This window comes from Symphodus melops, assembly GCF_947650265.1.
Source record: "Symphodus melops genome assembly, chromosome: 10".
Classification (NCBI taxonomy): domain Eukaryota; kingdom Metazoa; phylum Chordata; class Actinopteri; order Labriformes; family Labridae; genus Symphodus; species Symphodus melops.
In genome coordinates, this window is record NC_136700.1 from 25,938,318 (window position 1) to 25,965,166 (window position 26,849).

At 45.2% G+C, this 26,849-nt stretch overlaps 2 protein-coding genes across 3 annotated transcripts in view; one reads left to right on the top strand and one right to left on the bottom strand.

Moving 5' to 3' along the window:
- LOC306830374 (calsyntenin-2-like) overlaps positions 1-26,849 on the top strand; it is a 250,424-nt gene that overhangs the window by 170,763 nt on the left and 52,812 nt on the right. For both annotated transcript variants that reach the window (XM_079353806.1, XM_079353805.1), the window contains exons 4-6: positions 2,014-2,222; positions 8,114-8,263; positions 26,335-26,520. In XM_079353806.1, the coding sequence (XP_079209932.1) occupies positions 2,014-2,222; positions 8,114-8,263; positions 26,335-26,520 (545 nt within the window). The remainder of the gene's footprint in view (positions 1-2,013; positions 2,223-8,113; positions 8,264-26,334; positions 26,521-26,849) is intronic.
- LOC306830383 (tripartite motif-containing protein 16-like) lies at positions 18,949-21,006 on the bottom strand. The gene has a single exon (XM_079353835.1). The coding sequence runs from the start codon at positions 20,988-20,990 to the stop codon at positions 19,263-19,265; it is 1,728 nt and encodes a 575-aa protein (XP_079209961.1). The 5' UTR covers positions 20,991-21,006; the 3' UTR covers positions 18,949-19,262.

A 26,849-nucleotide genomic window follows, 5' to 3' on the forward strand; every position in this document is an offset into this window, starting at 1 on the left:
CTGTACAGTTGCTGAGGGAGAAAGTGGCAGCATGATTAATGAGCCTGTATTATAATACATAAATTATTTAACAAATGAATGTGCAAGCAGTGGCAAATGCATATTAGTTTTCTTGCAAAAGCATTGGAAGTGTATTTTGTTCTTTTTTAATACTTACCTAAATGATATTTAATCTTCAACAAAGTCGGGGTGAAGAGCGTAATCAGAACAATGAAATGTTTTCCCTTTAAGTCGCTCTGAGAGGAGCTCCAGGGGACGCTGTTCATGTTTAACAGGAGAACACTTTGCAGACCTGCAGGAAACATTAAACAGGCTTAGCTGTGTCCTTGTTTGGATCTCTGGTTTTCACAGTCATGCAAAGTGATGTGTTGACCTCGGCGCTAATATTCAAACGCTAACATGGATCTTGTTGTAGCCAGGCAGCATGCTAGCAAAAGTTGGTACAGCTAAGGCTAGGATTATTTGTTGTATGCTCAACAAGTGATGACATTCAGTCCCCGCAGTAGTTGTTGATGTATCCTACTGTCCACATAGCCAGACATGTCAATCCCACTTAAAGTCATGGGTCCAAGTCCATGACTTGCTTTATTTATTAGGATGGTTGTTTCTTACTCTATTGCTGATTTGAGTCCCTGACTGTTTCTAAGCTAGGTGAGTATCTGTTTGTCTGCCTGTAAAGCACTTTGCTCAGCTGAAGCTGTTTGTAAATGTGAACTGATCCGTCTCTCCTCTTTTGGTGTTGAAAGGCTGAAACACGTGCTGATTCAAAGATTCCCAAGATTTACATCTTTCCCACATCTCTCAGGCCACTCTCAACACCAAGGCAGACCTCCTGTGTTTACCACCCATTGGCACAATGGACTGGATTCAGCCTTGTTGACAGAACAGGCGGCCCATACGGTGACAGTCCTCATCACACTGGTCGCAGGATCTACCCCTGGAGCAGATGCTATATGGTGCATGCCATCCCCCGCTCGCTCTCCCTGTACATGTTTAAGAAAGGCCAAAAGCCCCAAAAGTAATCATTCAAAAGTCAGGGTATGACCCGAATCATTTCAAACCTCTGGGGATGATGCACACACATGATTTAGAGCCACTCCACCAGACTGTGGCGATCTGAACTCTCATGGTGACCCTGATGACTGTTAATGGGTTTTTATTCTGGTTTTGATGATGACGCTTTGAGACATTCTCAGTTTCATGTTGTTTACTGATGGACTCTATTTATGTATTTCAGGTTGTTCACTGTATTTTTCGTTCCTTCTGTCTGAGTCTATGTGCCTGTGGGTTTCTATATATTGTGTGGGTTTTTTTTTTATTTATTTATTTTATTCTTGTCACCTTGTAAGTTAGAATCAATTTGTGATTCCACTGAATCTGTGTTAAATGAATGATTAGGACATTATCAAACAGACTTGTGGATCATCTTAGATTTATTTATCCATGGTCAAATAACATAATATCATAACAAACAATAGCTCAGACATGCTTCATGACCAGAACCTTGCAGTTACTGGCATGCTGCTCACAATCTCACATGCTAGTGAACCAGGATATCACCATCACTGGCCAAGTATTCTTCTTCAGTGTTCCTTATATTCTACTAGAAAGACAGCCCACAAATACTTCACTCTGTATAAGGCATGAAGAACTCATCTCCTTGACTCAAATGTCAAACATCTATGTTAAGCTAAATCTCTCAGACAACAACAGACACTTGGCTGCAAACCAAATATAACTCTGCTACTACTGTAATATGATCTTTTACACATGTATGTAGTACATCTTCACAAACCTAAAATGAATTACTCTCACATGGTTGTCACAATTAAAAGATATATCCACAAATGTATCAAGATGAATGAATCCATGAAAATACGTACTATCACACCTGGATGCAAAACAAATTCCAGTCTGGACTAAGTATAAAGTTGGTTTGTGAAATAAAGCAGCTAGCCTCTATGCAGACGACAGACAGTCTAATCTCTGCTTTCCTTCGCCTACTGTCTGCAGGGCGGTGGTGCACATTCAGGTCAACGATGTGAACGAGTTTGCCCCCGTGTTTCGGGAGACGCAGTACCGAGCCGCAGTGACCGAGGGCAAGATTTACGACAGCATCCTTCAGGTGGAGGCGACTGACCAGGACTGCTCGCCGCAGTACAGCCAGATCTGTAACTACCAGATCACCACCAGCAACACGCCCTTCGCCATAGATCGAAACGGTGAGTACTGAGGTGTTAACAGCGTCCAGGAGGGGGAGGGGCGGGGTTTATAAGAACAGTGATGTCATCATGAAACGTATTTGTATCTGATCCTGTCTCATTAACTTAAAGCACTGCCCTTTACCCATCTTCCACATCAAGCCTGTAAATATTTGCTCTCCCTTTACCGTCACTTTTATAAATCCATTTGTCCCAAAACGTACAAATCCCGAGCACGAGGACGTGATACACGATGCTGCGGCTTAAACTCTGGTGGAAAAACTGACATTTCTCTGACAACTGTGAGGACAAAATGTGTTTTTAATTATTTTCAGAGAGCCATAAGTCTCCACCAATAAGATCCCACATGTCTGAGTAGACACAAACATCTCTCTCTCTCTGTCTCTCTGTCTCTCTGTCTCTCTCTCTGTCTCTGTCTCTCTCTCTCTCTCTCTCTGTCTCTGTCTCTGTCTCTCTCTCTCTCTGTCTCTGTCTCTGTCTCTCTCTCTCTCTCTGTCTCTGTCTCTCTCTCTCTCTCTCTCTCTCTCTCTCTCTCTCTCTCTCTCTGTCTCTCTCTCTCTCTCTCTCTCTCTCTCTCTCTGTCTCTCTCTCTCTCTCTCTCTCTCTCTCTCTCTGTCTCTCTCTCTCTGTCTCTGTCTCTGTCTGTCTCTCTCTCTCTCTCTCTCTCTCTCTCTCTCTAAAATCATACATAGATGCAGATTAATGTTTAAAAAACCTCTCAAAGTCTCACAGGGATTAACTGTGATTCCCGATGTGGTTACAACTTGAACTTGTGAACTATTTTGTATGATTTTACATTTTCACGTCCTCCAATAACCTTTTTGTAGCAGATTTTTTTTAGCGTTAATTCTGCTGTGAGGCGAGCTGCGACTGAAGTATTATCACACTCTTACTACTCCGACTTCTAAATCCTCCATGATGCTTTCTTTTATTTCTGTCACACCCTTGGATATCCCACACAAAGTCAAGGAGGATGAACTGATTGTTGAGTGTGCTCTTTACCTTGCATTGTCTTGATTCTAACCACTAAGCTGTTTAAATGCCACTTGTTCTCGGGGCTCTTCACATCTGAGCGCACACTTTGTGTCTTTCCTTCGGGGCATGCTGCAGATGCAAGAGAAGATTCTACCAAAGTTGTTTGCTGCTGCTTTGACTGCTGAGCTGTTGCAATGAAAAGGCTGAGTGGATGAGGTTAGGTCCAAGCTGCAGTGTGAGCGAGGAGAGAGGGGGGGGGGGGGGCTCTCTCTTCATTTTAAGGGGTCTCACTCCACCGTTGACCACTGAGGAGACGGCTTTAAGGAGCCCTTGGACTCAAGCGCTCCTGAGGGAGAGAGAGGAAGGAAAGGATGGAGGGCTGTGAGTGTAAGTGCAACAAGAGGATCTGAACTGTAACAGCGATAAAGACAAAAACAATGAGCTGTTCAGAGATGTCTTTCTTGTTTATCGCCTGACCCGTTTATCGGACTTGTTTCATTCATAGTGGAAGTGAGTTTCATAGATCTCCTTTAAGTGATAGTTCTCATTTTAATGGCAACGCAGAAACTTGCCACTTAAAGGAGATCTATTAAACTCACTTTCACCTTTAATGATGTCACTCTGGGACTTCTTTGGAGCAGCGCTGCGAGATGTTCAGCTCTTAAACCTCCTTATTGGTCTGATTTTCGCTTCTCTTTGCTCTGACACATCGTCTGAACCTGGCGTCAGTAATCTGTGTATGTTGCCGAGGTTTAATGTGTCAGGGCAGACCTTTTTAGTATTTTTGTAACCATGGAAAAAATGAAAATAATCCAAAAATAGAAGCAAATATTGAATTTGTGCTTATTGGATTGGATGGAAGGACTCGTAGAAAGTGAGGTGGGAGGTAGAGAAGTCATTTACTAGTTGGCCTCCTTGCAGTCACAGCACGCACAGTCTGCTGACACGGATAAGTTGATGTAGTAATTGAAGGAGTGGGGATGGGAACCTCCGTCATGCAGGAAGGTGTGAGTGTGTCGGTGCCGTGCACTCGTGCGTGTGGAAAGGAAAAAAGAAGAAGAACAGATGAGGCAGCAAACAGGGAAATGGGATGAGGCTGCAAAACAGCGGGACAATTATGTGCATTGAACGGGGATGAGGAGGGCTGGAGGAAGGGGAGCACGAGGAGGGAGGGAATCTAAAACGAACTGAGAGGGAGATGTACATCTAATCCTCCCACTTGCACACATTTTGTCAGATACACCACTTTATCAACATCCGGCTCCCCTTTCAACACCGTCCCCACAACACAAAGAGCTCGGCCTGCGATTTACTCCCCGTGAGTGTTCTCAGTCAGACTGCGCCCTCACTGCCCCCGCCCGGCTCTGTGTGCAGCACTTCTGCCCTCGTGGAGAGGAAGACTCATCAAATATTAACAGACACATTAGGAGCACAAGCACTCTGCTCCGCATGGGAAAAGATGCTGGCTCGGTAAATGGGTCGCTGTGACCAACAAGGCGCGAGTCTCTCCGACGCTGATAGATGTGGTCTGGATGCTGATTGTTTGTTGGTCTGGAGTATGTTATGAGTCAGGGTAGGTTTGTTGTGGATGTTTCTGAGTCGTATTCACACATGCACAAAACTCCCGAACCACAGTGACTCACGTTTTACGAGTGAACTTCACGTTTGAATACATTTTTTCACTCCATCTTTTTTGCTTCCTATACGCTCTCACACGAAGGCAAAAGCATCAGACTCTTCTGCACCTTCGTCATCTTGTCATGTCTTTTTTGGGGGGGTCATGAGACCGCCTCCCTCCCTCCCTCCATGGCTGACAGGAAGAACTTCCCCAGCTGGGAGGGACACGTGAGAACAAGCACCACTGGGCGACTTTATTGTTCAGAAATGAGTGTGAAACTGAAATATCTGCCTCTTCTATAAGCTGCCCTCATTTCGCAGCCCCGGAGTTTGCTGCTGAGGTACTTCTGAAAACTCAACATCCTCTTTACCTCTTCTTCCTTTTCATCCTAGTGTTCGGTTGCAGCTGAGACCAACTCAAACAAAATCACTCGAGGCAATTTAACAGATTTCAGCTTCCTCTAGAGCCTCTACAGGCTTTTAATAAACACTTCTCATATTTGCATAAGGACTCCCAAACACCTGTAAACACACTTTGATGCAGGAAATTGTCGGATGTTTCCTGTAAAAAATCAGTGACACTTTCTGTTCAGGGTGTTTAACTTGGTGAATATGAGTCATCAGACACCATTGTACCTTTCATAGCTACATTTACTCTGGCATGCTGCATGCTAAACTTAAGTACTTTAATCCTCATACAAAGAATCAAGCTCCAAAATCTCGTACTTTCCCGTATTACTGTCCCATGCTCTCTCTGTAAATGTTCGCAGTCTTCAAGGTCACATGATCTCCTCGTCCTCTTCAGTCTCAAGAAGTCTCAGAGATCCTCAGAACACGAGTGTAAAGTGTCTTATTTGATCATGTCTATAAACCCCTCTATTTCAGCCCTGCTCAGAACAGGCTGTTTCTGTGTCTGTAGCTTTAAATATGTAAATGAGCTGTGTCTGACCACGCCCCCTCTCTGGAAGGGCTCGGGTGTACTCGCTGCTTTCTGGCTCCATGTCCTATTGTTTACGGTGAGAAGGCAGACTCAGAGGGCAGAACAAACACCTAGCTGTGGGAGTGTCACCCACCTGGGGGAGGGGCTACTGCCCTTTGTGATGTCATGAAGGGAACATCGCCAAACGGCCATTTTCTGAAAAGTGGAGCAGGCAGAAGACGGAGAGGATGGACTTTTCTCATCGTTGGGGGGTTTGTAGACAGACAGACACATGTCAGAGGAAGTATGTTTAGTACATGTGAGCTTTAAAGGGAGGCAGGTTTATGTTAAAAACCGAACATGAGGAACCTTCAGAGGATTAAAAGAGAAATGAGACGCAAACACCCGATGACATCATCAGGGTTACCCTGTCCGACTTTATAAGGGTCACTCGCAAAGTGGAAACGGTACAAAGGTTTCTGCAGCGGTAGCAGGGGCCGGTGTCACGACATCATCAAACATCAGAAGTGAAGAGGAAACTTAGTTCAGGAACATTAGCACCAATCAAACCAGCAGCGAGAGAGACGGAGGCTACCTGTCAGCCCAAGCATGATCTCATTTGTTACAGTGATTATATTAAGGCATCACAGTTAATTTGACAATGATATATAATGATGCTCTGAAATTGAAATTAATGCCCATTATCTTTTGAGCAAACACACACACACACACACACACACACAATGTACAGGCAGTTAAGAAGCATTGTGTGTGATCTAATATTTCATGAATTCCCTCGAGCTCGAGGCTCACTCGGTTGAGACTGCTGCTGCTCCTCGAGGCCCTTTAAAGTGTCTGCTGTCCAACTACTCATCGTTTAAACTCCATTTTAAAGTCATATAAACACGATGTACGTACCTTTTTGAAAATGAGACTGCAGTTCAGCTCCATTAAAGGCACATTTCAAAGCTGAGAAGCGATGAATATCGAAACATATCTGCTGCACGTCACTTCAAAGTACCGTAAAGCTGAACTCCTTCAGCTGTTGAAGCTCACACAGCTGTTCTTGGAATCCTTAAAAGTCGGCCTCCAGATCTCCAGTCACGTCTTTTTTGTGTGTAAGACGGAACATAAAAACTTCCACAACCACTTTACTGGTTTCACTTTTTTTCGACCAGGATGAGTCAGAAGACACATTCAGGACCAGAGTTTCTCCTCCAGCCTCCTGATGTTTCTCCTGCAGAAAGAACCATTTCAGACTGCTCATTCAAAGCCCGAGATTTACAAGCCTGTGACGTCTGTGTGTGTGTGTGTGTGTGTATGTCTGTGTGTGTGTGTATGCATGTCTGTGTGTGTGTGTATGCATGTCTGTGTGTGTGTATGTGTGTGTGTGTATGCATGTCTGTCTGTGTGTGTGTGTGTGCGTGTGTGTGTGTGCGTGTGTGTGTGCATGTCTGTCTGCGTGTGTGTGTGTATGCATGTCTGTGTGTGTGTGTGTGTGTGTGTGTGTATGCATGTCTGTGTGTGTGTGTATGTGTGTGTGTGTATGCATGTCTGTCTGCGTGTGTGTGTGCGTGTGTGTCTGTGTGTGTGTGCATGTCTGTCTGCGTGTGTGTGTGTATGCATGTCTGTGTGTGTGTGTGTGTGTGCGCATGTCTGTGTGTGTGTGTGTGTGTGTGTATACATGTCTGTGTGTGTGTGTGTGCGCATGTCTGTCTGCGTGTGTGTGTGTGCATGTGTGTGTCTGTGTGTGTGCATGTCTGTCTGCGTGTGTGTGTGTATGCATGTCTGTATGTGTGTGTGTGTGTGTATACATGTCTGTGTGTGTGTGTGTGTGCATGTGTGTCTGCGTGTGTGTGTGTGTGTGCGTGCGTGTGTGTGTGTGCGTGTGTGTGTGTGTGTGTGTGTGTGTGTGCGCATGTCTGTCTGCGTGTGTGTGTGTGTGTGTGTGTATGCATGTTTGTGTGTGTATGTAGGTGTGTCTGTGTGTATGCATGTCTGTGTGTGTGCGTGTGTGTGTGTGTGTGTGTGTGTGCGCGTGTGTGTGTGTGTGTGGTTTCTCTCGTTCGTTGTTGTGTGCATTTAAAACTTGTCTGTTGTTGTAATGATTTCCTGTCTGCTCCTGTTGATCTTTTCTCCCTTCTTGTTCCAATCCCGTGATGAGTAGAGAAATTCTTTGCCCTTCCTCTCCGCATGTCTGTAAAGACTTTTTTTCGTTTTCTTCTTCTTCTACTGAAATGATGTCAGCCTCTAGTTTTTCCTCCTGTGACAAATGAGCTCCTCAACCGTTAGCTTTTCCAGTAGCTTTTGCCGTCATTGACTGTCATCGTTCATGTGGCTACAAAGAATAAGACATTAAGTGACTGTTTCCTGGTAACAGGTAACATCCGGAACACAGAGAAGCTGATCTACGACCGCCAGCAGCAGTACGAGATCCAGGTGACGACGTGGGACTGCGGCCAGAAGAGAGCCTCACACAGTGTCCCCGTCCGTATCGACGTCAAGCCCGTCTGCAAACCCGGCTGGCAAGGTGGGTCCTCCACACAGAAATATATCGGTGTGTGTGTGTGTGTGTGTGTGTGTAAGCGTGTTATCTGGTAAACGTGTGTTTGAATGAAAGCGTAGCATGTCATAGGCTGATTGGAGCTCAACGACGACCGCCCATTCTTTCAACAGCTCTGTTCCGGGAAGTAAATTTACCCCGTTTAAATCCTCCAATGAAATTTTCACAAAATCTATAGACTGTATGACATGACTGAAGCCTGTAACCATGACGACCAGCCACCCTCATACCTCTAAAAAAAAAAAAAAAAAAAAAAAAAAAATCTGTGTAAGAAAAGACAAAGACTGTGGACATTGTTTTTTTGTTTTTTTTTGCCCCGAGTGACGGAACTACACGTCCCACAATCCATTGCGACTCTGACTAGACCAAACAAACAGCGGAGCATCCCATCGTGGTAATCACTCGCGGTGACACTCACTGATATGAAATTAGACATAAACACGAGGCGGTCTCTGTTGCTTTGCTTCTCGACCAGGAAGAAAAAAGTGTCATGAAAAGTGGAGGTAAAATCCTCCTCCTTGATTTGATGAGGTGAAGTGACAGTGACGAGCGCTGAGCCTCTGAAAATATAAGAACGTTTGAACTTTTAATAAGCACCAAAAACAGGAAAAAATGCATCACGCTGCAGCAGAGATGAGCGCCCATCACGCACGCTGTCTGGTGCTGCGTCTCTGTGTGATCGGGTTCTTGGTTTTTATATATTTAGGTGCATGAGTCTAAATGTTCTTCTTTCGCTCTCTCCCAACCTTTGTACATGTTTCTATCTCAGTCATTCTCTTTCACTGCTTCCCTCCCTGAGGAGTCGGCCTGTCAAGTTTTAGCTTGGTGTGATCACTTTACTAAGAGCGCCGCGACACAGCCAACACGACTCTCAGCACATCAGAACCCCCCCCCCCCCCCTCCAAGAACCACAGTTTAATGCTAAGACAAGTGTTAGCAGTCAGTGCTACAACAACAGCCCAAACACAGCTGAAGATAACTGCAGATTACGCTTGTCAGAGGGGTCAGCAGCACGTGAGACGCTTCACATGTGTCCATGTGTCGTTCTGTCATTAACAAGGTGATTCATGTGCTGGATTTCTTTGGACTCCAGCCATTTCTGGTCCCAGTGGACTTGATGTTAGCAGGCTGCTGATAAACAGCAGTAAATGAGGACCCTGGCAGCGGCTCAGTGGCAGCCACTGAACCCTGCGAAAGCTGTTAAGTCGCTTGGCTCCCGTTCAATCTTCCAATCTGTGTTTTCTGAAAACAAGTAGCAACACATGCCTGTGGTTCTGGATGAATTAGCACGCTTTCTTGATTTCGAGTCAGGCTTTCTTTATTTAAACACGTGTTCGGGATCTGAGAACGCCACAAGAAAAGCCCAAATCTGTCCCCTTTTTTCGCTTCAAGAAAATAAATGATTCAAAGAGCTTCATAAAACTCTTAACATGAGTACAAGCGAGTCTAAATAATTTCTTAAGATGGGTACTTTTTTTGCGGTGCGGTGACGACTCTAACCAGACGTGGGACTCGTCTTCAGATGCAGAGGGGATTGAGGTCACTGTTCTAAAAGAAACTCGTGTTTTCCGGTGTTGTGCAGAGAAGTGCGTGCGCCTCGCGGGAGAGAAAACACAACAAACTTTACCCTGCAGAATGTTTTTATCCAACCTCAAAGTTTCTCTGCAGATCATTTCGTGTGCACACTGTTTGCAGCTGATATTAATGCTGCTTAATGAACATGCATCTGCTACAGAGTCTATAGGAGAGTAAGGACATTTAACAAGAATGAACTTCACATACTTTGCCATCACAGATCCTTTTTAATGAACAAGATGTGCAACGTGAGATTCATGCATTTCCCTGCATGACACCGGCAAAGACACAGTGAAGCAAATGCAACCCGGTGCAGCATGGCTTCACACACACTTTGATATGTTTTACTCTGATTGGCTGAGTTCCCTTTAACGTTTTATTCCACCAACATATTTCACCGAAAATAAAAACCACTGTGAAGAAAAAAATCAACAGAAGAAAAAATGTAAACGACACCAATTTCAACGACCAGCAGGTCACCCTGTGCACGTCCTCAGGTGCCTGTCGTCTTACAGGAAGGTGTTTAGAGGGACAAAGCAACATGTTGTCTGCGTGTTTTTCTCTTTATTCCTGCGTGGAGCTCCCCTGTGATGCGAGCGAAGCTGGTCATGTGACACACTGATATGAAGTGGGAGAGAAATAAAAACAACAACAGTGTAACTCTGTGGATTAAGGTCAAAGCTTAAACGTGCTCCCATCCCAAAGTCTTCAACTTTTAAAGGCTCGATGCTGAAACACCCTGTTTCTTTGTCAGGATGAACAAGTTCAGTTCGAGTACACGACATGTATTAGCACACACACACACACACACACACACACACACACACACACACACACACACACACACACACACACGTAGCACCCAGGGCTGTTATGGCTTTACCGAGTGACATTAACTCCCTCTCTCGGCTCTCAGCGATAATCCCGTCTTTGAAGCCTGTTTTGCGAATTTTTTTTTTTTTATGTTTGTGCATTTTTCAAATTAGGATTGTCAACACCCCATTATGCTGAGAGGACACAAACACACGCGAGAGCAGATACACTCGGGCTTGATGAAAGGGCACTCGTCCCTGAGAGCGTTGTTTGGCAGCCGGGATGAAGGAGAGGCGGCGGAGGGAGAAGTAAATGCCATGGACGCAGATCAGGGCCTCTTTAATGGGGCTAGTGGTTGTTGTGTTAAAGGGACGCTGCTGTGGGAATGTCAAAAACAAAACACACACACACACACACACACAACATACCGTGTGTTTCCAGCACACCATCACACACACAAAAGAAGTTCTGTCGTCTGATAAAAACATGAATCTGTCTGTTTTTCAATTAGATTTAGAGACAGTCGAGTTCAGCTGTCACGTCTTCACTTAACAGCCTCACACACACACACACACTCACACACACACACACACACACACTCACACACACACACACACTCACTCAGGTGTGTACAGGTGCAGCCACTGGAACTGAATTGGATTCACTTCATTTGATCAGGACGATGCAGTTTAACACAGCTGCAGTAGAGAGCGTGTAAACCGACGTGCTGCACAGAGAGTTTCCTCGAGCCGACCTCTCACTCTGCCATTTTCAAAACATCCCCGATTTTAAAGACGTGAGAGACCACAGACACGAGGACAGTTTCAGCATCATAATCCTTTGAACACACACACACACACACACACACACCAGAGGACTCGACCACACACTCGCGTGCCACATCGTCAGCTGGCTCTTCTGCTGTCGTCTTCAGTTTTGCAGTAAAAATCTGAAATTGAGAAAAATCAATGCTGATAAAATCTAGGTTTAGAAGACGGATAACGTGCAGCTTTAATCTGGCGCACGAACGAAGGGTGAGTTGTAAAATCTGCTCGCTCTCATTGTCAGGGCCTTCCCAACCTGGCATCGTAAATATGTTTGATGTTTATGATCCGGGTCACGGAAGCTCTCGGACTGGATCAGGACCGTTAAAATAATCGTAGTGACGCGCCGCACTTTGAACGAGAGAATGAGACACAACAAGTCTCGAATCGGGCCGCACACCCCCGATCATTTTAGAGTTTAGGAAAATCATATTGCACAAGCTCTGCATCCAACCCAATCAATAATGACAGGAACCTGAAGCCGACAGGGAAGTGATCAAAATACACTTTATACAACATGGAAGTCTTCAGACTCTTATTGTCCATCTTGTATCGCGTCTCTTCATCTCTCCTCTCTGCACAGAAACACTCAGACAGCGAAAACTCATAAGGCAGCGAGCGGACAAAAGGGAAGATAAGCGAGGCTGTAAGCAGGCTGCTGTGAGAGCCTCCTGATTGGATGGGATTGTTATCAGTTTTATTGGGTGTCGTACAGTTTGTTTCTCACATCGCGGTCTGAAGTTTCACAGAAAGCTTCTTAATGTCCCTCTTTGAGCCTTGAGGCTGCTCCAGAGAACGAGCAGCCTTGGAAAAAGAAAGCGTTGTCGTTCTGTCGGCTCCTTGTACCATGAGGAGAAAAATGTCTGTCATCAGCTTCGATTTCACATCAGTCTGTCGACCTCTGACCTCTAACCGCATGTCGTCTGGTATTTTTGTTCCTCCTCTGTTCCTCTCTGACCACTTCATGTTCGACGTCCTCAGCGTCCGAACACGTGCAGTCGAGCGCTCCGTCAGCACGGTGCGAGCTCAGGTCATCAATCTGCACGCCGACGAGCAGGACCTCAACTTCTCAGCATCCAATTTCCAAAATGATGGTACCAGAGACCGTGGACCTCCACGTGCCCCCACCCATGCTCTGTGTGTGTAGGTGTGTGTGTGTGTAGGTGTGTGTGTAGGTGTGTGTGTGTGTAGGTGTGTGTGTGTGTGTGTGTGTGTGTGTGTGTGTGGAAGCCAGTGGTCCCCATCTCTGATAACAGCGGCAAAAAGATGAATTAAACGAGAAGAAGGAAAATAAATGGCTCTGCACTTCCCTTTCCCATTTCCTCTAACCTCATACTCTTCTTCCTCTGTAATCTCCGACTCAGGCTGTCTGGCTGCTGCTTTAGCACTTTTCATCCCCTCTCTGGTATTAGCTTGTTTTCCCTTATTACTTTCATTGCTTCCCTTTTGCCTCCGTGTCTGTGTCCTGCACTTTTTCCCCGCCTTGGTCTCTTTCTTCTCCTCTCTCTCTCTCTCTCTCTCTCTCTCTCTTGTATTCCCACCTGATTGGCTGATCGGTTCATCCTCAGGTTCACGTTTCATTCGTTCTCCTCGCTCGTCTCTCTTCTCTGATCTGCAGCGACTCGTTCGGGGACGAGAGCCCAGAAATCTTCAGCGTAAATCATCGTCAACTAGATCCTCCTGTTTCTTCCACTTTCACTGTCAGTGAAATGCGTGTGAACCCACCCCCCCCACCCCCCTTCTCCCCCCCCCCCCCTCCCGGGTCTTCATGCAGCGGGGATAGTTGAACTGATGAATGGTGGCAGGGGTGAGGGGACAGAGAGGGGCAATAACCCAGGGTTCACCTTGTTGTGTCAGCTGAGAGCAATGGCTGGCTAACAAGAAGAAATGTGTGTTTGCACAGTGCCGTGTGTTTTCCTGTTAGTGTGTTTTGTTTCCAGGATCAGAGTGGAGGAGTCGCAGACAGGCAGATAAATACATTTACACACATCTGATGAGAACCCAGAAACATGAATAACACATAACACAGACATGAGTAGGACCACGCTACACTAAAGATGCTTTTCATTTGTTGTCGAACAGTCTTCTTTTTTTGTTGTTTTTTTTCACTGTGAACAAACATAAAGCACAACGAAACACAAACACACAACAATGTAAGTGTGTGTTGTCAGAGACACCTTCGTTCTTGTCCTCGTGCTTATGAAGGCGGCAGCGGCAGAGTATTACTTGAGTCCTCCCACGTCCTCCGTCACCTCCTGGGACACAGAGGGAATCCGAGGCATGTCTGCCGCAGGGCACGGGCTTTCCTCGCGGGAGGTGTTCCAGCATGTTCCTCTTCAGTCAGAGCCAAGGCTGAGGGGTCAGAACATCACACCGCCTGGTAGAATGACATCACTTCTATCTGCTATACGTCTACACGACTGCAGCTCCGGTCTGATGAATCCCTGAAGCTGAAAGTGCCTCCCTGGAGCAAAACCTTTACTCCACATTTAAAAATGGATCTTTTCTCTTTCCCATTTTTCCCCTCAGCCTCTTTTTTTTTTCTTAACTCACATTCAGTCAACCCACGGTGTTTTTCAGCTCTCAGATGGCTCTGTATTCCTTCCTTTGCCTCTTTTGTCTTTGTAATCATGATCGCTCGGTGTCGCCTGGGCACCAAAGTGGCTCCTCAAAGGAAGCTAATCTCAACGAGCAGCGAGACGAGGACTGAGGGAAAGGAATCACTGACGCAGCTGTGACTGTGTCTCTCTGGCCATGAAAAGAGCCTGAGTTGGCAAACACTTCATCGGTCAGCTGGTCACAAAAAAATCCATCTAAATCCATCCTGGGTATGCACTTTCATCACTAACTCTTAGTGACTCGTTTGACTTTCAAACAGTTCGGATGATGATCACAGCCTCTGTGAAGTCACAGACTTCCTGTCAGCATGTGCTCCATTCACAGAGAAGGCTTTCGAGCCCCTCCTCCACCTGAACGCAGACAACCAAACTCCTGTTTTAAAGCATTCACAAAGACACGTTCCTCTCCTTCACATGTTTCCATATCAAAACTCCCTGTGCCGCCCTACATTTCTCCGTCCCACGACTCACGCTTCTACCGAAACAAGAGCTGTGTGTGCACTCCAGAGAGACGGGAAAGAGCCAAGTGTTCTGTGTGGCACAAAGAGCATGCATGAAAGCTTAAAACACATGCTTTCAGGCCGAGATGAGAGGAGGGAGGAGGAAAGAAAGAAAGAAAGGAAGAGGGCTCTTTTAAATGGAAATTGGCTTTCTCACTGATGGCTGGGAAGAATAATGACAACCCGTCTTCAACGTGAACATGGTGTCAGCATTTTGTCATGTACACACACACACACACACACACACACACACACACACACACACACACACACACACACACACACAGCAGCTAGAAACGTAACCATCATCATGACCAACATACACATTTAAAAGCATGCAAGAACTTATTGATGACACATGGGCACACACACACACACACACACACACACACACACACACATACACACACACACACACACACACTCCAGAGACAGGGAACAGCATGAAAGTGTGATGATGCATCATTTTCTTAAGCACCTCAATCCATCTTCCTTCCTCTCCATCTCTCACTCTCTGTTTTTCACACATACATTCTCGGGAGGATGATGGAAACTCACCTCAGCTGTGTGTTTGTAGGTGTACAGCAAGTAAACCTCCCCCAGCAGAGAGCTGCTCAAACTAGGATCAATGTTGGAGATGCTTCTGAAACATGGAGAGAGGTTAGAACGCAGAAAGCTTTACAGACCCATGCAGAGCTGGCTAAACACTGAAGCTACAGTGTCCACCGCATGCAGAGCTGGCTTAACACTGAAGCTACAGTGTCCACCACATGCAGAGCTGGCTAAACACTGAAGCTACAGTGTCCACCACATGCAGAGCTGGCTAAACACTGAAGCTACAGTGCCCACCGCATGCAGAGCTGGCTAAACACTGAAGCTACAGTGTCCACCGCATGCAGAGCTGGCTAAACACTGAAGCTACAGTGTCCACCACATGCAGAGCTGGCTAAACACTGAAGTTACAGTGTCCACCACATGCAGAGCTGGCTAAACACTGAAGCTACAGTGTCCACCACATGCAGAGCTGGCTAAACACTGAAGCTACAGTGTCCACCACATGCAGAGCTGGCTAAACACTGAAGCTACAGTGTCCACCGCATGCAGAGCTGGCTAAACACTGAAGCTACAGTGTCCACCACATGCTGACCTGTGTAAGAGGAGGGGGCGGAGCCAGCTCTCTGTGATGATTAGAGTTTAGACTGCAGTACTCATTTTAAACACTAGGGGCAGAGTTACAGACCGCTCCTTTAAATTAATGGTTTATTGACCTATAATTCAGGTTACAGGCTCATACAAGCTTTCATGTGTCAAAGCACAAAAGGTGCAGGTGGAACCGAAACACAGCCAGCGCTGCCGCCGCGAAAGTAACCAGAACGTGTTTAAAATAGTGTTAGCTTTTTTATGCACAATAAATGACACCTGCACACATACACACACACACACACACACACACACACACACACACACACTCGTGTAAAAGCGTGTCTTTGTTTGATGTTCTCGCCTCTGGTGTGGAATGTGTTTGTTTCCTTGTCTGCTCTCCTTCCTCTGCTTCTCCTGCTCTCACACTCACAAAGAGACGAACCCATGGGTCTGCTGCGTTCTGTTCAGCGTGCTGCAGGCGAGCACACAACTCAATAGAGACCAAATAGCTTCCTATTAAACCCACTCTGCTGGTGGCTTCACGTGTTCTTGCGTCTAGCTGCATAGGCGTGAAGGGGAACTATGAAAAATCCACTTGTTCAGTGTTTTTGAACATTAATCTGGGTAAGCTGAGAGTCTACTGACCCACAGAGTGTGAACTAATCCCATCCAGCCCTTTGTTTGTGTGCTGCACAGCGGCTCTACCTGCTGCAGGTGTTTAAGAACTGACGTCACATTGTCTTCAGTCCAACATGATTCAAACGAGTGGGCTGTGGCTCTGACTCATGGGCAACAAATGCTGTTTCTCCCGACAGCTCCTCAAAAACTCACAGCGATTAACACATTCACTTCCAGAAAGTTTTTCACAATAAAAGTCCCTTATTGCCATTTCTATAATGTGCCTTTATGCTGAAGCAGACGTGTTGGAAGTTGGATGTTACAAGCTGCAGTGTGGCCTGCTGAGAGGTGAACAAACACTGAATACAAACTAAAACAGGCTCTAACAATACATGGATGATCTTTCATCTCAGGTTTAATTGAGTTAAATCAGCCTTTCAGGACACAGCTGCGTTTGAGACGAAGCAGCTTCAGAATAATCCAACGAAAAAAACACTCAAATACTCTTCACCCTGTTTCTTAGATCCCGATTGTGGGAAAGGTTCACATGATGAGATTCGTAACATTAGAGTCTCATGGAAGCGTCACGTTGGCTGAATATATTTACAGTCAGCTATTTAAGAGGGAGGTATGACACTGATTTAAAGACAAATAATTGCTCACCAGCACCCCTGCTGCTGGTGAGCAAACCCAAACATGACAATATCAGTCTGAAAATTAATTAATCAAATACTAATATTATTAATATTTAACTATCTGTATGTAATTGAAGGTGTGAAATCCAAACACAAACCTTTGCACCCAGCTTATGTCACACTGTAAATACACAGTGTTGGGAATTTTCAGGAGCGAATACCTGACCAACGGTTATGTTGGGTTTTATGGTGTAACATTTAGTTGTCAAAATAAATTTCATAATTAAGTTATTTAATTATTAATCTAAATCAATAATTGTTATTAAACTGCATTTAATAAACCGCGGGGCACCACCCTGTAAACAGGGAACAACCAAAATATTACCAATATCAGTCTCAAATTATTTAATTAAATACCAATATCATTAATAATTAATAATCTGTATTTAATTGAAGGTGTGAAATCCGAACACAAAGCCCTTTCACCCAGCCTAAGTCACAAAGCAAATTCACAGTGATCACAAACAACGACTTTTTAAGATATAATAGAATTTATTTAACAAAGCAACATCAAGTAAATCAATGAAACCCAATCAAACAAATAACCATCATAAGCCAAACTACAAGTAACAAACAAAACAAACAAGCGTGGCACGTGTGTGTGTGTGTGTGTGTGTGTGTGTGTGTGTGTGTGTGTGTGTGTGTGTGTGTGAGAGAGAGAGAGAGAGAGAGGGGGACAGACAGACAGGGACAGATCAAAATGGCGGCGACCACGTGTGGTCACGTGATGGCGGACACAGAACGTGATCTACGTTGCAGCAGCGTCTGGAAAGCCACAGATCTCTATGTGTGTGCGTCTACCGAAAGGTGTGTGTGTGTAAAGGCGAGAGAGCGAGAGAAAACAACGCACCTCGACCGCTCAATCTCAGTCTGGAGCTCACCACAACTCAGAGCATAGTGTACTTCACGTACCAGAAGCCAGTGGCCGGATTTGTATCAGACGGCGTTCACACTAGTCTTTCTGGTAGTGAGTCTATTACCCGGTTATGACGCGGGAGCTCACAGATAAACACGCGGGACACAGCGGCACAAGTAAGGAGAACAAAAGAGATTTTACTCTGGTAAAATCTAAGACACAGTGGTCAAACACCAAGCAAATATTATCACCGTTTCACTATAATAACTCAGTTATTAAACACTCTCTATATCTAACTGCCCAGACCTAGCTAAGCCTCACTTGTAACCGTTTGTCCACGGTTGATGAAAGGAAGAAAAGAGATTCTGGAACGGCCTTTCTGCAGTTGTCTTGGTGATGGCGGCGCGTCCAAGGGGGTTGAGCAGGGCCGTAGTGTCCTCCGTCGAGCGAGGTGATCTCCGTGGGTGTCCTTTCTTTAAAGGACGGAACGAGACGTAATCCTTACAATCTCTCTCAATACCGTTTCAATACGGGAGAAATAGACGCTCTTCTTTGGAGATGCGTTCAAGTGGATGATCTAAGCTCGGAATTTCGGACGTCGGTGTGCTTCAAGGCCTTTGGATTAGCTGCACGCCAAAACTTTTAAACAAAGAGCAGCGTGTTGAAACAGGAACAGAGTTGAGTATCCTCGGACGTCGCCAGACGACGTTTGAAAGAGGCAGAACAATGAAGCATGGCCGGCTTTATACCTCCCAGACACCTATGTGTTAGGTGTGGCAAAGCATTCTGGGAGTACCTGCAAGGCATGCTGGGATAAAGAGTCTTTTGTTGTAGTTCTCCAAACGACACAGCCTGAACTTTGTCATTCTGGCTGGACCCCAACAACAGAAACCACAAACAACTGCTCTTTAAATTATAACAGAATTTATTTAACAAAGAAACAAATAACTACTATAAACTAAACTACAGAACACAAAGCGTTAAAAACAAGCGTGGCGCATGAATGCACATCCCGGTCCTTTCTGTCGAGGACTCGGGTTTCCTGCACGCCAAAGCTTTTAAACCAAGCGTGCTGTGAAGCAGGAGGTGAAACTGCTTTTCTTCACCCCAAACTTCACACCTATGCGTTTGGTGTTGCAGAGAATTCTGGGTGTATCTGCAAGGCATGCTGGGATTAAGAGTCTTTTGTCATGGTTCTCCAAAGGGACACAAGCCTGAATTTAGACTGGCTCTTCTAGCTGGACACAACACGAGCAACATGAGGGAACATGAGAACTAAAACAAGATGAAGAAATCTGAACTCTGAAGTACAAACTAAAACAAATCATGACTCATGTGGAGCACGCAGGCCAAAGTCCCATAATATTGGAAGAGATCTGCATTTCAGTTTACACAACTCAACAGAGGATCCAACATCATAAACCACGAGTCCAGCATGTAGAGGCTGAGTGAATGTGGTCTGGACTCTGTGGAGGAGAGTCATGGTGTCAGAGATGCTGTAGAAGGACAGAATACCTGCTCTGTGATCCAGGTACACTCCGACTCTGGAGGACTGAGGACCTGAGAGAGGAGTCCTGACTTTGTTGTGATAAAACTCATAACTCGTGCTGTAACAATCTAACTCCCAAGATTTGTCATTAGCTCCAAACAAACATTCATCTGACCTCCCTGCTCTGCTGATATTCTTGTATGTGACTGCTACATAAACTCCTCCTCTCCTCTCCACCTCCCAGTAACGGCGTCCAGTCAGACTCTCTTTACTCAGGACCTGAGGCCAATAAGTGAATCTGTCTGGGTGACTAGAATAAGACTGATCTTCACTCACTCGTGTTACTTTTCTGTTCCCATCAGATAATAACAGATGTGTGTGTGCTGTGTTTGGATCCAGTGTGATGTCACATGAATATTGTAAGAACTTAGCTCTGGTCATGTGGTTCTCTGGATCTGACAGTAAAACATCCACTTCAGTCAGTGTCTGTGAGATGTTTGTCCATTTGTCTGTCAGGACGTCCTGTAGTTTATCTCTGACTTCTGACACAGCTGCTGTCACGTCCTCAAAGTACCTGAGAGGACGGATCTTGATGCTGGATGAGTGTGTAGATTCACTGAGTGCTGACACTGAGGGGTAGTCCTGTAGAAACTGGTTGTGATCTTGTGTGTGTGACAGCTTCTTCATCTCAGCGTCTTTCCTCTTCAGCTCAGTGATCTCCTGCTCCAGCTTCTCCTGACGCTCTCTGACTCGACTCACTTCAGTTTGCTGCTGGGATCTGACCTGCTGCGTCACATCAGAGCGTCTTTTCTCCATGAGACGGATCAGCTCAGTGAACATCTTCTCACTGTTCCTCACTGTTTTATCAGCAGAGCCATTGATAGCCTCCTCCTCCTGTTGGAGCAGATTCACATCTTTCTCTCCGTCCTGGATTCTCTGCTGGGTGTTTAGTCGACTCACCTCGAGCTCTCTCTGCTTCTCGCTCCTTTCTGCCGCAGCTGAGACTGTGTGGTGACCTTTGTGTTCGTCCATTAAACAGAGGAGACAGATAGACTGCTGATCAGTACGACAGAATATCTTCATCACCTCATCATGACGAGAGCAGACGTTCTCCTGGAGCTTCTTGGAGGGCTCCACCAGCTTGTGTTTCTTCAGTGGAGCTGCTTCAAAATGAGGCTGGAGGTGATTCTGACAGTAAGAGGCCAGACACTGCAGACAGGACTTACAGGCTTTCAGTTTCCTCCCCGTGCAGACATCACAGGCCACGTCTTCAGATCCAGCATAGCAGTGATCTGCAGGAGCAGCTTGGAGTCCAGTCTTCTTCAGCTCCTCCACTAAATCTGCCAACATGGTGTTTTTCTTCAGGACAGGCCTCGGTATGAAGTCCTCTCTGCACTGAGGACAGGTATAGACTGCCTTATAATCCTCTGCATCCCAGTGGCCTTTAATACAGTTCATGCAGTAGCTGTGTCCACAGCTAAGAGTCACCGGATCCTTCAGGAGATCCAGACAGATCAAACAAGACAGAGTTTCCTGGTTCAGCTGAACTCCTTTCTGCGCCATTTCTGCTCTCAGTAACAACGACTGTGTGAGATTCACTTCCTCATAAGTGAAACTAGTTTGACCTCAGATCACACAGCATGTGACTGTGCAGATCTTATTGGTTACACCCAAAGGGCAGCAGGCTGTGTGTGAGAGCAGGAAGAAGAGGGAGGGCTGATCAAACTCTGATTGGTTCTAAGAAGAGGAGCGGTTTGTGTGTGTGTGAGAGAGAGAGAGAGAGAGAGAGAGAGAGAGAGAGAGAGAGAGAGAGAGAGAGAGAGAGAGAGAGAGAGAGAGAGAGAGAGAGAGAGAGAGAGAGAGAGAGAGAGAGAGAGAGAGAGAGAAGGTTTTCTTGTTTCTGAATGAGCTCTTCTGCAGTCCTTAAAGTTCAGTCTGCTTCAATGAGGATCATTTTAATACAGCCTGTTTGAACACCATTCAGAGGAACAGGCGTATTTTAGATGCAGTTTAACAAATTCAACATGAGTTTATTGTGGCAGTTCTAAATCCCCACAGGACCTGAATGCAGCAGATGATCAGGCTCTGCAGCTAACTTGCGGACAGTGATGACTGGATGAATGTAACAAAAGGACGAGTTCATACATGCTCATTACGCCAGTGTGCTGTCAGTGTTAACCAGTTCATCCTGATCCATGAAGGTTGTTGTTTTTCAGCATTTTCTACAGTGAAGCACTTTGAGTTCACCGCGTCATGAAATGTGCTTCATAAATCAATTTAAAGCTCCTGTGAGGAACTCTCAGTTTGTGTTGATTTTGGCGAAGTACCTCCGCCTCACTGACAAGACAAAAAAAAGAAAAAGGAAAGTATTAATGCAGAAAGAAACTGTGGAAAGCATCTGGCATTAAATAATTCACAAAGATCTGCGAGAATTCATCAATGCTTAAAAATGACACTCAGTGAGAGGATTTCAACAAAAGGCTTTATTCTGACCACCATCAATTTGTAAAAGGTTGAGACTCAGGACAAAGATGTGTTTGTTTGTTTGCACACTTTGGTAAAGTCCAGCGGGTTTTTGACAGAGGACATTTTCCATTTTTTTCCTGCTGTGTTTGTTCTTATTAGAGATGTGAGTCTGTCTGTTCTGCTCTTATCTGAAGGAAGCTCGTTTCTATTCGTCAGTGTTTCCACTCTGTTTAAACGCCGCCTTCATCTGGTCGCTCCATGCAGGGGCCGTGTCATGAAAAGAAGCACGCTTTCATCTTCTGAAGGTGGTCTTGTGATGTGTTGTCATGATATTCTGCACCCATGCAGCGAGCTCATTCCTCATTACGTTTTAGGGAAGAATCGTGTTTACATTTATCATCGGCTTTACTCACAGTGGGTTCATCCGTGGGCCCGTTAATAGATGTTTTACAGTAAAACTTTGTGTGCAACAGGCGTCGACTGGGTGACGTCCTGCAGCAGCACAAACTCACAAGGGATCATTTAAGGACGGTCAGGAGCTGCTTCACAGACGCACTCTCACACATGTCCATCACTGTGAGGTGGGCGGGGTTTAGAAGCACTGGTTGCGTGCGTACAATCCTTGACCGACGCCTGACGCAGGATACAAACATCACCAGCCTCTCCTGCTCGCTTGAGGTGAATTCTTTCTGTGTTTACACATCAGCTCGTGAAAGGGAAGAGTTTGTGTAAAGTCGGAGTGATGGAATCGTTTTTGTTTTTTTTGCATTCAAACATGTCGTGCATTTTCCGAACTATAGGGCGCACTTAAAAGCCTTATAATCCGGAGCGCCTTTTATATGGATTACGGTAATTCTGGTTGTTTTGGCTACCGTAGTAAGGAGCGTCGCGGAGTAATACACATGTGCTTCACCATAACATTACAGTGTGTGTGTGTGTGTGTGTGTGTGTATAAAGACCCTAAAATGGCACCTTTCAAGAGACACGCTGACTTCAAACTCAAAGATATCAGTCACGACATCAGACTGTGTTTTTTACGTGTTACCACAGAACAAGGCTGGGAGTCAATGTGAGTACGGTACGCTCATTAACATTTGAACAATGTTTATTGTAAATGTGTTTGATAAAGTTTGACTGACTGATTTATCTGACTATTTTATTTTGCTTAATACGGAAGCGCATTTCATGAAAGTGTCCTTCTTTAAACGACTCCGTGGTCACTCCACCTCTGTACTTCACATCACATCCTACAGCTCAGTCATACTGGTGCACCAGTTTGTGTTTCCACGTTGAGTCTTGACATTGTGCAAGCGTGAGGGGCTTTGTGAAGCTTCATCCAGCTGGGGGTCTCTGAGTGGAGTTTGCATGTTTATACTCCAGCTTACTCCATCGATGCGTTCGTTAGCCTAACTAGTGGCCTGCAGGTGTGAGTGTAGTAAATGTGAGTGGTTGTCTTTATGTGTGTGTCAGCTCTGATTGATTGGCTACGTGTCCAGCGTGTACCCTGCCTCTTCGCCAGTTTCAGCTCGTGTTGCCTTCAGCGCCCTTGTGACCCCCAACAGGATTCGATGGATGGATTTAACGGAGAGTCCTCTGTGGAACATTGATATCTTTGCAGAAGATTGACAGTTCATGTAAAAGAAGTGGAAGTATGTTGACATGATCGTGATCCTATTCATTAGAACACATCACATGTGGAGCTGGACTTCTTTATATAAATCCAATCAGAATTTTGAAGATATAAATACTGTATTACAGACTTAACACATGTTATGTCGCCGGTCTAGGGGAACCTGGACACAACATAAAAGCAGCCCCAACTCTTCTCACTCCCAACAAGAACCAGAACCAACAAGAACCACTTTAGTTAACCCACAGCTTGTTTATTTTCGAAGGAGAGAAAATGTACCCTTAAAACAACCAACAAAAAAAACATCAGGTACCCTCAACCTTACCTATCAAAAATAATTTGGAAAATCAAAAACAATACTTCCCCTAACTTCTACTAAAACAAAACAGGAGAAAAATCTTTTAACAAAAGTAGGGCTTCTCTCACGCTGGGGTTAAGAGGAAAAATAACACATTCACAATTTACAATATTAACATCTTTCAACGTGGCTGGCAAGAGCAGAGAGGGGCGAGCAGGATGAATCCACTGCCTTTTATTCAGCTCCTCCAATCAGAGTCCACTCCTCTCCTCCAGTCAGCAGCCACCTTCTCCTCCCACCTGACACATCCGAAAACAGACACGCCCACTCTGACACAGACAGGAGGAGGAACAAACACACAGGACCATAACAACACACATTTCCATCCAAACAGCTGCATATAGCTAGTCAAAGAGCAGAAGGGAAAACGGGAGTGCTCCCTGTGAAGAAGCCTGCGTGGTCAGAGATGTAAACACCATGTTCCAGGAAATAGTCTCTACCTGTTTAAGTCCATGTGACTAAAGATAGAAGGCCTGATGAAGGGTTGCTGATCACGGCCACTCTGGACTACGAGTGTTCACTCGACGAGATTACAAAAGACGAGTCGGCACCTTTCACTCTACGTCGTGTTTGTCCGTCGCTTCGTGTCCCATGAAACGCAACCTTTGTTCACACATCTCAATGCACGCTCTGTCCTCAACCCATTACCCCTCGTTTATCCTTCAGTGTCCCCTCACTCCTTCTCATGCATCCTTAACCACCCCCTCCCTCTGTGGATGTGGAGCCAGCTCGGCAGTGAAAGTCCTCGGCCCGTTGTTTGACTCCCTGTTGTCTGTGGAGTACGGTGTTACAGCACCTGCTACCTCTCAGGGCTATTTCTGAGAGGTGTGTTTTTCCTATGCTCAGCGTGGTATAGTGAAAAGAAAGGCCAGGAAAAAGTCAAAATAAACCAACACATAAGTCACTGTATATGAAGGTGCCTGTTGCCTTGTTATATCAACTTTTTATTGGTAATAAGCAAAACTGTTTCAGGCTTCTTCTTCTTCTAGCATTTTCTTCTTCGAGCATTTTCTTCTTCATGCATCCTTTCACTACGTCTGTTTGTGCAGAAAAATGATTTTCAAGTAGAATTATTTTTTGGAAAATTACTCACCTCTTTGCAGAGTGTTCAATCAGGCGATCAATTACTTCAATCATGGAGGAGATACATTTATTCAGATGTCATGCTAGTGAAATAATAAACACTGTGCACATCTATTTCATGAGACAGTTTCTAAGGAAACAAAAGAGTCCAAAAACATTTGCATGCAAACTCTTGCTCACTAACTTGCAGAAGACCCTAACCCTAACTGGCTGCGTAATTGAACAGTGTGCATGCAATTGTCTTTGAAGTGTGACTTTGTGCATCTTCTCTTTGAGTCCTCGACTTATTAAGCTAATAAGATGAATGTGTTGCAAAGCTGTCTCTATAAGCACAGATCATTAACTGTGATCATAATGGACTCCTGAGTCTGTCAATAAAGATAAAGATTATTAACAGGATAGAAATGTAAAATAAATGAATTGATTTGTGTGCACAAACACAGTCAGTCCACCCCTGCATAAGTTAGTCCTCCAGTTGGGCCCCAGTCAGAGAAGTCTGGACACGCCCCTGGATAGAGGTTTATAGAGGAATAGCTGCCACGTCACCTTATATACAGTTTGATAGTGGAATTAATGTTGTTATAAATAGAAGAGCTTAACTGCGCTGAATTGATCTTTCCCCAAAAAAATCAAAAAGCTTTCTCTTGTGTTTATTATTTACTGCCCTGAATAGTTAAAAGAGTTATTTTCACACAGAGATGGTGCAATGCTGCTGTGTGGCAGATTGCAGTTACTGGACTGACCACTTCTCTGACTAAGCAAATGAGGAAATGTTGTGTTGACAGCATTTATGTATTTGCAGAGAATCTGTCTGAAACGGAGATAATGAACGAGATCTGCTCACTGTAAACAAAACTCCTCTAAACACTTAAGAGGCCACATCATTGTGCAGTTCATGTTCTTGTTATCTCCAGAGAGACTGAGCACACAAACACAGACGCTGAAAAAAAAAAAAGCCAAAGCATCCCCACTGCACAACATTATATAGCCAGACAATGCAATTCACAGCTGACAGGACGAGCACTGACAGCATAATGATGCTGCTAATGCAGGTACTGCAGCGCACTCAAGCAACAATGCCGCAATCTTATTAGCCGCAAACATTGTGCTGAGAGGATATTGAGTTTCGAAGCCGGATATATCAGTCACTGTGAAACACTGCAAATGGAATCTTGTTTTTAGATGGCAGCCTAAATGGACAAAATGAGGAATGCAATAACAAAAGCAACAAGGAGGCTTGTTGGAAATCAGATATCATTTCAGATAACAGTCTGCAGCTGGGTCTGTGTTTCCATGCAGGCACACAGCATGCAGTTTCATCTAGCCTTCCTGAACATTATCAGTCTATCCTCCTTTTTTTTTTTCTCCAGGCTGGAACAAGCGAGTGGACTACGAGCCAGGAACAGGAAGCAAGCAGCTGTTTCCCAAGATGCACCTGGAGACCTGTGGTGGGCCGCTGTCGTCGGTGAGGACCACAGTGGAGCTGCAGACCAGCCACATCGGGAAAGGCTGCGACCGTGAGACCTATTCTGAGAAGTCTCTACAGAAACTCTGTGGTGGGTTCTGCATTAGAAACAGACTGTTCTGTTGCACTTTGAATACCGTGATCGTGCGGCTGTGAACAGAATGATGAGCAGCTTGGATTGAGAGTGCATTTCTGGCATGTAGCAGCAAATCGCAAGAGACTCAGACCTGTGGCTATAAGGATGGTGGTGGATATGTAGAATATGCAGCGGATGGCTGATCAAAGATGACTTCTGACTGAGGCGGCAAACTGAAAGTTAGTGCATGGAATTTGAAGTGAGCTGCAGCTTAAAGCATCCGTGGAATCCAAGGTCTGAGCACCAGGGTCAGACGAGGCCTGAGGTGCCTCTCGGTGCCTTTT